The sequence below is a fragment of the Besnoitia besnoiti genome, chromosome II, assembly GCF_002563875.1.
Source record: "Besnoitia besnoiti strain Bb-Ger1 chromosome II, whole genome shotgun sequence".
Classification (NCBI taxonomy): domain Eukaryota; phylum Apicomplexa; class Conoidasida; order Eucoccidiorida; family Sarcocystidae; genus Besnoitia; species Besnoitia besnoiti.
This window is the reverse complement of record NC_042357.1, coordinates 2,567,742-2,580,022: the sequence shown is the minus strand read 5'-3', so window position 1 is coordinate 2,580,022 and position 12,281 is coordinate 2,567,742. Positions and strand designations below refer to the sequence as shown.

General features: G+C 54.2%; 2 protein-coding genes across 2 annotated transcripts; one reads left to right on the top strand and one right to left on the bottom strand.

The window, feature by feature from the left end:
* Positions 1-7,936: 7,936 nt before the first annotated feature.
* Positions 7,937-9,390, bottom strand: BESB_037180 (uncharacterized protein; the record flags this gene model as incomplete). The annotated part of the gene is made up of 3 exons (XM_029362304.1): positions 7,937-8,081; positions 8,367-8,549; positions 9,062-9,390. 3 exons carry the CDS (start codon positions 9,388-9,390, stop codon positions 7,937-7,939), a joined length of 657 nt encoding a protein of 218 aa, XP_029221269.1.
* Positions 9,391-10,528: 1,138 nt separating this feature from the next.
* On the top strand, positions 10,529-11,773 carry BESB_037170 (Sodium:neurotransmitter symporter family protein; the record flags this gene model as incomplete). Its single annotated transcript, XM_029362303.1, has 1 exon — positions 10,529-11,773. The coding sequence occupies one exon, from the start codon at positions 10,529-10,531 to the stop codon at positions 11,771-11,773; it is 1,245 nt and encodes a 414-aa protein (XP_029221268.1).
* Positions 11,774-12,281: the final 508 nt, after the last annotated feature.

Sequence of the window (12,281 nt, the reverse complement as noted above, 5' to 3'; positions counted from 1 at the left end):
CGCGGTCCCTCCGGGTGTTTGCTTCGCCTGGGGTGCAAGACTCGGGGGTCTTCGTCACTGCAACTACGGCTGTACACTTGACACCATTCTGTTTGCAGTGGAAACATACTGTGTCGGAAACCCGGTTATATCGAGTCTACAATTACTCCGAGTGCCCTTTGCACCCGTCAAAAGTTCTTGCGTCAGCGACTTTTTCTCCTCATTGTTACAGCCACCTTTCGCGTACTCGAAAGCGTGACCTGGGTCTTTCGGTTCGAGGCTAGTCTTGCCATTGCATCAAAGCATTATGGCACGATTGACCGGGGTCAGAGAGACGTTGATGACGTCTGAATTGCACTCTTCATTTCTAGTGGTGTCGTGTGCTGCGCAGAACAACTGGAGACTCAGAAGGAGTGGCAGAGACACAACTCGGGTACACTGCACTCGCCAGCCAGTCCATCGTGGAAACGTTTTTGCGCAGCCTCAAGTCACTATTTTCGCACCACGTGTGTTTCTTCACGGGTCAGCGTCTGCCGCCGCTGCGCCGTCCGCTGGAGGTGGTGTGCAGGCGAGGAGACGTAGTTGCAAACTTACGTTTGTTTCCGGCAGAACTACCTCGTCAAAAACAAGACCATGCCTTTTCTGTAGTGCGAAAAGGCTGTATCGCTACACCGATCCGGCTGGCAACTTGAAGGCCCATTGAAACAGCAAACACTCGCATGTGTCTACGGCCCGCCGACGGCTCGTTTCGGCGAGGTCACGAATGCAGTGAAACACAGCAGAGCCTTTTCACCCATTAGCGCCGTCGAATTTTCCAGAGCGTAGCGGGCGAGGAACACGGTCGCAGATGGAGCAGACCTGCCTTTAAACAGCCTAAAGTGGTCGCGCCGTAGCTGGGGTGACTTGCAGTTTCGCTCTACACAAGATCATTGCGTCTCGGGGGTTAACCAGCCCGCCCCGTGGACGGGATTTAGGCGGGAGCGCATCCAATGAAAGACTAATTGCGTGACAGGGAACATTCTTATAGAGCTGCTGGATATGGCAGACCGTTGTCCTCTCTATTGAAGTCTTCATTCAATACCGTGCCGTCACCGAGGGCGAAGTAGGACAGCTTCCACCCGCCTGACGCTGCGACACAAGGCCGCCAATGCACGACCGCCTTGGACCATCGCAACGTCATACGGCATGCAACGTGTCCTCTGTAAGCAAAATGTGATTGAACAGGCTTTTCTTGACCGACTATGCTCCAGGAAAGATCTGACACTGACTGCACTTAGTTCTCTTAACTACACTCCCGGCTGTGTCGCAGCCTTCCTTCACGAGGTCGGAGACTCGACCTCCGAGAGCAGGACTGTCTTTCTGTTCGGTGAGGCGGTTGAAAAGGCTCCGAGTCTTTCGGCCTTTTTCGATGCGCCCTACCCTCAACAAACTCAGCTTGATTCGGGACGAGAGAACCTTGAGCACCCGATCACTGACACCGACCTGTTGAGTGAGGCGGAGGAAGGAGCAGGCTTGAGACAAGCAGAAGACGTAGAGGAGACGGTACATGTGCATTGTCGTCAACACAAAATATATCAGCGCATGACGCGGTTTCTAGTGCCTGCCTCTTGGTGACACGCGAATGCACCTTCGGCCCGGATACCCTCACTCCGCGCCCCGTAAAGGAGATGATGTCGCTTCAGTATCCGACATCAGCATGCCATCCTGGGTCAGACTTCTTTCTCGTACTGCCGCAAATCCGGGACTTCTAGATGTGCAAACGCTGCCGACGTGGAAGCACTCAAGCTGAGCGACTCATACCCGCGTTTTCTCTGATCCATCGCCTCAATCGTGCTGCAGATCTTGTCAGCAGCAGCGACCCATACACGACCAACTGCCCGGACCACGGCTCATCGCGGAGGCATGATGAGCAGGCTAGACTCAACGTAATCGGCACGCTCCATACAGCATGTCGATATCCTGCGTTTATCGCCTGCGGCGCAATTCGTAGACTAGAGGCCTCCGCTTCCAACGCGAGGTGTTGTGCCCGTGTCGTTGTACCAGGGGAGCACGTGTGGGGCCTCGCCACTAGTTGGGAGACAGGAACGCCGATGCTGTCGGGACCAGTGCGAATAAGACGCTCCCAAATATCGCTGAATCTGACGTCCGAGGCGAAGTGCTCGTGCAAGGGGTTTGTCTTGGTGACGGTGATGGCCCGGTCTTTGAGGCTGTTACTCGAATATTGACTCCGCATCCATTGTCCCTCTCTCTGTTCACAGCAGGCTGGCACTTGTAGCAGTAGGGGCGGTCCTCGGTAGGCATCCCTTGCAGTTTGAAAGAGTAACCATATTGATTTTCTTCGAGGCAAGCAACGTCACCACTGCAAGCGGGAGGAAGAACCCTGCAGGTTTTTCTGCTCCGGAGTTGGGGGGCGGCGCAGGCGTCTCTGTGGACGAGCTTGGATCAGGAGAAGACAGTGTGCCGTGGCGGTTGTTGTGGTTGTCACATGGATCTCGACGCTGCACGCTGAGGCATCGCCTCTCATTGCCCTGTCATGTTTGCATTTGTAGCAGAATATAAGGTCATCCGTTAGCTTTTCTTTCAAACTCGCCACAAAACCATGAGAGTGACTGCCTTTCTTTTCAATGTCTTTAGGCACGGCTGCGCGGCCAGTACATCCTTCGCCCACATATGCGTTCCGAGCATCTGGATCAAGTTAACATTTGCTGGGCTTGTAAGAAGCAGGTTGTCCACCTCCAGGTAGAGAATCACGTCGGGTTTGCCGTCCAGGAACCAGGCCTTGCAGGCCTGGAGCCTTCGTCACCTCAACTATCGCTGTACACTTTACATTCGGGCCATGGTGTCCTTGCATCGAAAGCCTATTGTCTTCGCTGCTGCTGGGAAGGTTGTAATTGTTGCCATCCCGTTTGGCGGACCCGCGTTGGACAAACGGGTCGTTAAGCTCCTTGAGCGGTGAGCCGCTGCAGGCTTCTCCTGTGTGCTCGAGAGATTTTTTTTCGTTTTCGGGAAAAAAGGATGCACCTCTGGCGCACTTCAGCGTTACGCTTGGATTGGCTGGGGTCAGCGAAACTTTGATCGCATTTTCGCTCCGTTGTGTCACTAGCAGCAACAGCAGCGCATAGTACTACAAGGCTGAGACATACGGCCACGGAGCATACTTGCCTCCAAACCGGATTTACACATATTCCCACCGCGCTGCTGGAGTATAGCTTTTACCTTGTCGTTTCAGCTTCAAATTTCCTACTGCTCTCTGGCTCCTCCCCGGGGGGCGGGTCTCCACTGTGTGTAGCGATTGCGGAGACAAGACACAGAAACAAACGCTTCTAAAAGAAAGGCCGACAAATGTGGAGCGTAGAATAGACGCGTGGAGAGCTAAAGGCATTGGCTTGGTGTGGACATGCGAAAACGCGAGAATCCTCCCCGTGCGGTGCTGTGCTGGGGTTGGGAGAGGCGCTCTCCCTTCCAGTACGCGCCACGGCCAGGCGATGGCTGTCGGAAAAAAGGACTCACACTTACATGTTTAAAGAGAAATTTGCCCTTTCAACAATATCAACAAGACCTTAAGGCTGGGGCGCAGGAGTCCGAAATTCTTCAAGGCTAAGGAATCCGGCGCGGCACTCTTCCTGCTGGACGACCTCTTGAGGCCGGCGAGAGTGCCCGAGGGGGACGCTTGACCTACGGTATCGCAGAGGTACAAGAGGAGCAGAAAATTAATCCCTGGTTCTGCACCTCGCCGCTGCAGCGGTCCTGCCCTGCATCCGCGGAGACAACCTTGCAAAGAGTCATTCAAGCACGTGACTGTGTTTTGATTCTTGACGAGGGGCTGTTTTTCCGCGGGTCACCGACCCCCACGCAGGTGGACTACCGCGGGTGGGTTTGTGAACCCAGTCAATGGCGGGGTTCCGTTGATTAGCGGTAACGTAGGCATTGTCGGCATCATGCAGAATTCACAGCAGAGATATGGCATCTCATTCTTAAGATTGAGGCCACTCCAATGGTCACGTTACCTGCATCGTGCGGTAGTTTTCAACGGATCGCCCACGGGCCCCTGTGCTGAAGGCTCCAAGGCACACGCCTCAAGTGTCATTGGGGGAAACCAGACTGGCTCTTCCTGCAGGATATGGCACCGAATGCGCGTTCGTGAGACGGTGTATGTGCCAACCAGCACCGACAAATAGGCTACCGCACGTCGAACAGGGGCATGGGTGTCCATGAGATGATTTTATTTACTATCTTCGTATTATCTGCCACACGCCTGGCGTAGTAGTGTAGCGGCGGCCGCGCGTCTTGCTGACCGCCAGGCATAACGTTCGCCTGGAATCCAAGAAAATCGAAAGGCCGGCCGCGCGCAGGCTCCGAGGCTATACCACATGCATATGAATGAATATTCAGGTGAAGGCCGCACCGAAGATGTCTATCTCTCTACTGCACAGCTCGCACGGGCCCTAGTAGTCGTCAATCGTCCATGACATTGCACGCTCTATCTACCAATCTGCCCTTGTAGCTAGCAACGTCCCAAAGACTCATGAGAGCTCATTAAGTAGTGATATCACTTCGGACTCTACAATAGAAGTAGTTCACGCAGGAAACGAGAGTGTTGAATATAACACACAACTAGGCGCAATAAGCGTGGTAACGTCCTCTACCTGCAAGCCATCTGCCAGTCTGCATTGATTGCGACTCCCTCGTTGATATCATTTGCGAGCGAGCGTGCTCAAGGTGGTCAGCGATGCTCCTTCTAACTTTGAATCAGGCATTCCATTTGACTGCAGCGCAGCCCCCGGCAACAGTATAGTGTTTGGGAGAGCATCGTATATAAGTGATGATTTGAACCGAGGTCAGAAATGCACAGTTTCAGGTCCGCCTTCGCATTTGTGTTTGGCGGGCGCTATACGGCGAAAAGTACAGACGCGTGAACTAGATACGAGGCACATTCCAACGGAGACCGAACCCTTCGATCTCCCGTGTTGTACGCTGTGCTGCGCGTGCCAGCTGAATGGGGCCACCCCTTCGTCAACCACGGATGCCTCCGCCGCAGCCCTCAGTAAGTTTGTGAGACAAGTGCCGTCGCTAGTGTAACCGACAGGTAAACGTTCAGAGCTTTCGCCGTTCCGGACTCGGGCGGTGGCTCAGATGTCTCCGTGGACGAGCCTGGCTCTGTGTGAGGCAGTGTCGGTTGTTGTGGATGTGACTCTGATTTGACGTTGCACTCTGCTGCGTCGCGTGCGTGACCCTCTCCAATGCTTTTTTGCATTTGTAGCAGTACGTGTGGTTCTCAGGGAGGTCTTTTTTCAGCGTGACGACCAAACTACGAGATTTGTCACCCTTCTTTTCGATTTCGGTAGCAACTTCCTTAGGTTCTTTGCAGTCTTCTCCCCTGAACGCGGGCTCACCAGCTGGAGCATGCTGATCAGAACTGTCTGCGCACTTGAACAGCACAGGCTTGTACATTGCCAACTCGAGAATTAGGTCGGGTCTTTTTGTCCGGTTGATGCATCGCGGGTGCAGCTCTCTAGAACCTTTACCACGTCAACAGTTGCCGTACAATTCACTCTCAAGCTTTGTTTCTCCCTGCATTAGAAACATACTGTCTTGGCTTTTTTCGAAAAGGAGGCGATGTCCAGCGTGCTGTCATTCCACGCAGTCTGTCCGCCCGGCAGGAGGATGTCGTTAAAAGCCTGTTGGATGATGTTTCGCACCTTCCACTTGTGTAATCGAAACATTGTTTGCCGCTTTCCGGAGAAAGGATTGCATTTTTCCCGCACTTCAGTGTTACACTGGGGTTGGATGGGGTCAGCGAAATTCGAATGTCTTCAGAAGTGCACGTCTCCTTAGGTGTGTCACACGCGGCGCGCATCACAATCCAGTTGAGACAGACAGCCGCGAACCGTAGTCCTCCAAAACAGACCTTTTATATACAGAAGCTCCGTATTGCTGGAGTGTGATTTATGGCTTGTCGTTGCAGTGTACACGCTGTCGACTCCATTGTTCCTCGTGCACGGCGGCGGGTCATCCCGGCGGGTAGAACGTCAAAGGTAAGAGAGAGAAACAAACGCCTTTGACAGAAGCCGCGATCAATGCGGTCCATACCTTCCGCGCAGGTAGCGTTAAACCAATTGTCGTGGGATAGAACTTCGAACACGAGAAATCCCCCCCAGAGCAGTGCGTGGATTGGGCGGGGCACTCTCGCCTTCCAGTATACGCCTCGGCCTGGCGATGTCGGCAATCCAAAGAACTCCTCGCAGACAAACTTTTTGATTTCTAAAGAGAGACTCGAATTCTTCGGGAAGACAGCAAGTTCCAAGGGATACGCCTTCAACTGGAAGTTTGCAAGCAAGTCACGTGTCACAGAGCCCTGCAAACATGCGATTGCGTTTTTGCTCCTCGTTCATTGGGTACTGTCCTACCACATCGCATTTCCTGCCCGCGGGTATATAAACCCCCACGGATCTGTGCCCCCCTTCAGGGGGGTTGTTTAGTTACCTAGCGGTGAGATTGCCAGCAACATGCTGGATTCACGGGTTTACAGACGTGGTTTTCCTTCGGTTGGCTTTGACCCTATCTGAGAGTCAGATTGCATGCATCATTCGACAGCTTTCCACGGATCGCCTACGCGCACCTATGCTGACGACTCCGAGACGCCACAGGCGTCCGCGCTGGGAAACAGGCTTGATCTTACTGCGAAATATAGCGTCTAACGCACTCTCTCGCTGAAGACAAGCGCCAACCAGCCCTGACAGAGCCTGTCCATTTTTTGGGCTTGGAATACTGTGTGTCTCTACATCGAAATGCCACTATCTAAACCCAGGCGACCACCTAGCTCGCGACGGAATAATGTCGAGTGACTCACCTTGAGGCCAAAGTGATGCGTATTTCATGTGGCGAGTCAGGGCTTGGGGTGTGCCAGAGGTCAACTTCACCTCCTTTCTACGCTGGCGTGTTTCCAAGTGGCTTACGACACGAAACGGTCAAGGCCGCAAAGCAAACTCCCCAATTGAAGACATTTTCGTTTCCCTCGTATAATGCTAACGGGACCCAACTGAGGATTGAGAGCTATTCCACGGATCAATCATCAGGTCTGAGCGGTGGGGATCAATTCAGAAACATGGGAAGCCGCCGTCTTTCCAAAACAAAAGTGAAGTTGTGTATCCTCTCCGACCGACCGCACCGGTTCGTTGTCAGATTGATGGCGATAATTACTGCCTACAGTAACGCGAAACCTGATATCTTAGAGACATACTGCATGCGCAGCTACGAAATCGAATTAATTTCCTACTGTTCCACACGTCGCCGGTGACGACCGAATGGGCGCTGGTTGAAAGCGGCTGAGACCAGAATCAGTGTGATCGGGAAACGTTCCCCTGAAAAGGAATGCAGTGACGAGGAACGAGAAGCGAAGCTTTCGTGAAACGGATGGGTCACGAACTTGAGAGACGAGTTCGCCACCTGTATAAAAATCGCTCTGGAGGTTTTTCCAAAAGACAATATTTGTTTTTTTCAAGGGTGTCTAAACAAATGTGGATCTATGCATAGCCATGCAGAGAGTGCTAGATAATTGGCGAGGCGTCATGGCGCCTCGTGACCCGTGAAGCTACGGCAAAACGAAAAGTGCAGAACCCTAACCCTTACAGGGGGCACGACAGCCGGTTCAGAGTTGACACTTTTAGGAGCTCTACGCAGCAATCCCACCTGCATTCCGACGGTTGAGCTAAACAAAACGCGAATACCGGGGAGAGACGCAACAGATGCGAACACGTGCAAAAACCCAGGCATGCTTTTGAGGTTGGAGTGCAGCCGTACCACCTGCGAAGTGAGTCTATACGGCACGTATCATACATATATGCATTTTAAAATGGCGCTTTACAGCGAATACTGAGTGCGTTTTACGAGAGGGTTTGAGAAGCGCAGATAACAACTGTGTTCCGCTACACTTGTCATGTGAAGACGACAAACGTCGTCAGACAAGCACGAGAGACGCCGCAGGCCGTCGCGGAACTGCGAGGGCTCCCAGCACGCTGGAGGTTCGCAGCAGAACGCAGTGACACGGCGAGCCACCAATCGCGGCAATTTGGTGCAGAGCGAGAAGAAGCGAGGGCGCTCCCCTGAGAAGAGAAGAAAAGGAAACCACAGAGACGCCTCAACACGCAGCCAGGGAGGCGACAGTCACCAGACGCCGCGAGTCGGAGAAATCATTCACAGTCGCAGGCAACAGGAGTAACAGCTGAGCCAGACGAGCTAACTCAAATACACCACGCATATATCTGTATATAATTATATATATATATATATATATATATATATATACGTATGCACTTGATACACAGCGGATACCTGCATAACTCTCAGTACTGCGGGGAAGCAAACGCAGCCTGTGCCTTCTGGCTCACTCTGTGTCGGTTCGCAGGATGCCCAGGTTGTCCTCAAAGTGCAGCAGATCAGCAAGAATAAGCTCCGCACCCAGGCGTCCCGAGAGGCGCTCCAGTGCCTCTTGCAGCGAAGCCGCGAAGGCTTGTCGCGTACAGACAGCGGGCGACGCGGACGAAGGCGAAGCAGCGAGGGCCGTGAATCTCCTAAAAAAAAGACACATACAAGGCGACAAGAAAGACAGCGCGACCCGCTTCTCGCTTTGAATGCACAGAAAGGTACAAAATAGAAGCCCATGCCAACCAGCGCCGCGCGCGCCGGTCTGCAGGAGAGCCTCGAATCATGGAGGACACGTCGCAGCGGAGTGAGAGAGCGAGCACAACACAACAGAACAGACACGCAATCCGTCCACGAGCGGAGGCTTGATTCCCTGACGGCGGGAGAGCGGGGAAGGCCAGAGGCGACGCAGGAAGAAACGAAGACTTTCATCGGACTTGCGCATATGGGAGGCGAGAACTACCACAGGAGCCCGAAACGGAGGCGAACGCGGCGCGGAAGGTCAAAACTAATATCTGAAGACTGACGGAATGCCGATTGAGACGCTGCCGAAGGCGACTTGACGCAGAGATAACTCGTGCGTAGACAGAGAGTTGGAGCGTTCGTCCCGGCTCACGGGTTGCATCTACGCCGCGATAGCTTCCGGTCCCCTGTGTCTTACACTGCAACCAGCAGATAAAGAGACCGCGTAGGCGCGTGCCAGGTGTGGAGCTGAGCTTGAGTTTCCTTTTCGTCCTTTTTCGGGCCTTCCGCCTTCGCCAGAAGCGCCTTGCAATCGGCTGCAGACGCGTCGCTGTCCGTATTCGGCTCTCTCTCTCCGCGCTCCGCTCCTTCATTCAAGGATGAGGAGAAGCCGTTTGCGCCGGCAATCTCTTCAGTGTGGCTTTGATGCTTTCCAAGAGAGTTCGGCGCTTCCCGCAGAGTTTGTGGCTGGGCTGTTTGTGTTTCTTGAGCCTCAGAAAACACGACGCTCTCGACTTGCATCTCCATCTTTCCTCCACGGTATTAGCAACATGAGGAAACGAGTAGAGAGGAAAAGCAGAGAAAATAAAGCTAGATGGAGGCAGAAGACACTGACCAGAACCGGGGGAGGGGCAAAATACGAAAAAATACAACACGGTCCGCAGGCCTTGATTGATTTCTGAAAAAAAGAGAAAGTAACGGGAAGCCTCGTCGAAAAAGGTCTTGCCTTTCTAGCTCCATAGCTGGTTGCGCTGTAACACCTGCAGAAATTTATCCTGCCTCCCTTCCATCCTCGTGGCTGTCCATTTCCTCTATTAATCTTCAGTTGCTTGGGATGTATCTTCTTCCTCAGCATATTTTCAGCGCCGTGACAGTCGCCAAAAAAGACAACACCCTCACGGCCCCTCCCCCGCTACCCTATCATGGAAGCGCGAGGGACGTAGACACGAAATGCGAGGGACAAAGACGAAGCAAATGAGAAATGGAAAAATACGGAATGGCCCTGTCCCGCCTCCAAGGTATTTTGATCGCTTGGTTCGTCCCAGTTCGTCACATGCAGAGCCCACATGCACACGAAAAAACATGCGTGCACAGATCTACCAGTCTGCTTCACCTTCCAATCCACAGAAAGAAATAGCGTTATCTTCATTGTGATACTTCTGCTGTGCCGCAGCGTTCCTCTCTTTCATCCCTCTTCTTGAGAGTATCTTTGGGGTTTGCTTTCCCATGTAATGAATCCCTGCAGGCCCTAACCGCCGTGCCAGACACCTGATTGCAGAGCTCCGCCAATCGGGAGAACTCGATAAAGCTATCTCGTTGACGCATTCCGGTTTCTGGATGGTGCAGCTTGCAAACGCGCTTAAACAGAAAAAAACATATGACTTTCACTTAGACACATATCTGTCGCAGTTTGAGGGATGGAGCCGAGGTGTAAGTACACCCCAGCACGGTCCATCGGGCCGCTCAAGCGTCCCTCAACGCTTTCAGATCGGTTTTTCAGCGCATTTTTCTCGGTATAACTTTGTTGTTGTTTTCTTGTTGTTCATGATCTATTCCGTGTAAGACCGATTTTGCCTCGTTCTTCTTCGTTGATTCCTTGCAGGGAAGAGCGTGTTTCATGTCAAGGTCATTTTTCTTGGAATAGGCCTCTCGCCTTTCCGCGAGAATGGCGTTTCTATTTTCCTCTCCTTTCAGCCAAGGGTCTTGCGTCGCGGAGGACGCTTGCTCCACGCAGGCAGAATCGTCTGCAAATCGTCCCAACTCGACTGTGGGGCCTTCCGCCGCCTCGATTTCTGCGCCTCTCTGCGTCGCGCCTCCGCCTCGTCCGAATGCCTTGCACCACCACGTGAATTTTCTCGTTCAAGCGAGTGTTTCCAGCGTGCTTGCGTTCCCGGCTTTGTCGCGAAGTCTGTTCAAAGACGCCGTCGCCATCAGCGCGAAGCACTCGCTCCGTCTCCACACAGACCTCAAATGGGGCGCCTGCAGAAACTGCTTCACTCCCTACGTCCCAGGCCTCACGTGCTGCGTCAGGCTCGAGTCTCCTTCCGCGCCTTTGGCTGCCTCCTTGTCGCCTTCCTCTCTCGCTCCTTGCTCCGATGCCTCCACTGCTTCGCGGGAAGGTTCAGGCACCTGCGCTGCCTCCCCTGCCTCCTCTGCCTCCTACTCGCTCGCTTCGCCCCGCACTGCGCACCGATCGAAACAGGAGATCCGCAGCTCTTCTCCGCCTTCGCAGAGCGACGTAGAAACGCCGCCAAGCGTCTCGGGACGAGGTGAGGAAACGGCACAGCTTCACGAGTCCTTGCAAAGGCCGGCGGTCACGGGAGCAGAAGTTGGTCGCGCAGCGACGCCGCGACCCGAGGCGGGACTGGCGACGAGTCCACGACGCCTCCGGCGGCGACGCATCCGCCGCTCTGGCACTTGCCGTCGGCTCCAGCGAAGGCGCGAGAGAGAGGGCGACGACCTCCGGATTCCAAGCCTCGACTCCTCTGTGGCTGCCCCCCCGGCTTCATCGTTTCCTCCTTCTTCTTCAGCGGCGGCCTGCTCTCCTCCCTCCGCCGCCTGCCTGGCTTCGTCCCCCCGTGGTCCGGCTCCCGAGTCTCCTTCTTCAGCGGCAGGTCCGCCGTCCGCTCCTGCCTCCTCCACTTCTGGCCCTTCATCATCTTTGAGTTCTACCTCTTCTGTCCCTGCGGTAGCCGGCGGTGGAAGCTCCGCGTCTGCGCCTGCCCACGGCGCCGCAAGCGGTGCGGCGGATGAAACACAGAGGCGGAAGAAAAGGAAAGCTGTCTTCGTGCGGGATCCGAAACCGTGTTCGGCCTCCTTTCTCCGCGTCACTTGCCTCACATGCGGCGTCGCCGGCCGAAGAGCGACGATCCCGCAGCGGCCTCTGGAAGAAGAAGACTCGATTCGGTAAAGAAGACTCCACTCGGTGGAACTTCGAAGGGGAGGACAGCTCTCCCCAAAGCATTCCGGCCGGTGGAAGTGAACTGTGGCGAGAAGCACACTGCATGTTCGTTTGAGAGGTTGTAAACTAGCAGAGTTGTGTAGACCGAGAAGTGGAACGAAGTCGACTGAATCCGTCGTGGGCTTCTCGCTAGACGGTAGAGGCAGAGAAACGAAATGCAAACTTACGAATCCGCCGTGCGATCTCATCTGCCGATTCCTGTTCCGGCTAGAGGCCGGTCTCGGAAGGCACAGAAGCTCTGCTTCTTTTCTTCCACCCCGCGGGACTGCGCGTGCGTCTGAGGAGTGTTGTCTGTAAACGTAGGCGTATATGTTTTTGCTCTTTGGGGAGCAGTCGAACGCTTTCTCGCCTATGCTCGCGGGCCTGGATAGGGGTGCCAAATCCTAGACTCGTTTTTCTGTCGCAGCGTGCTATCGGTATAACTACGTCGCCTGGGGAGAGAGAGGAAACCGCCTCG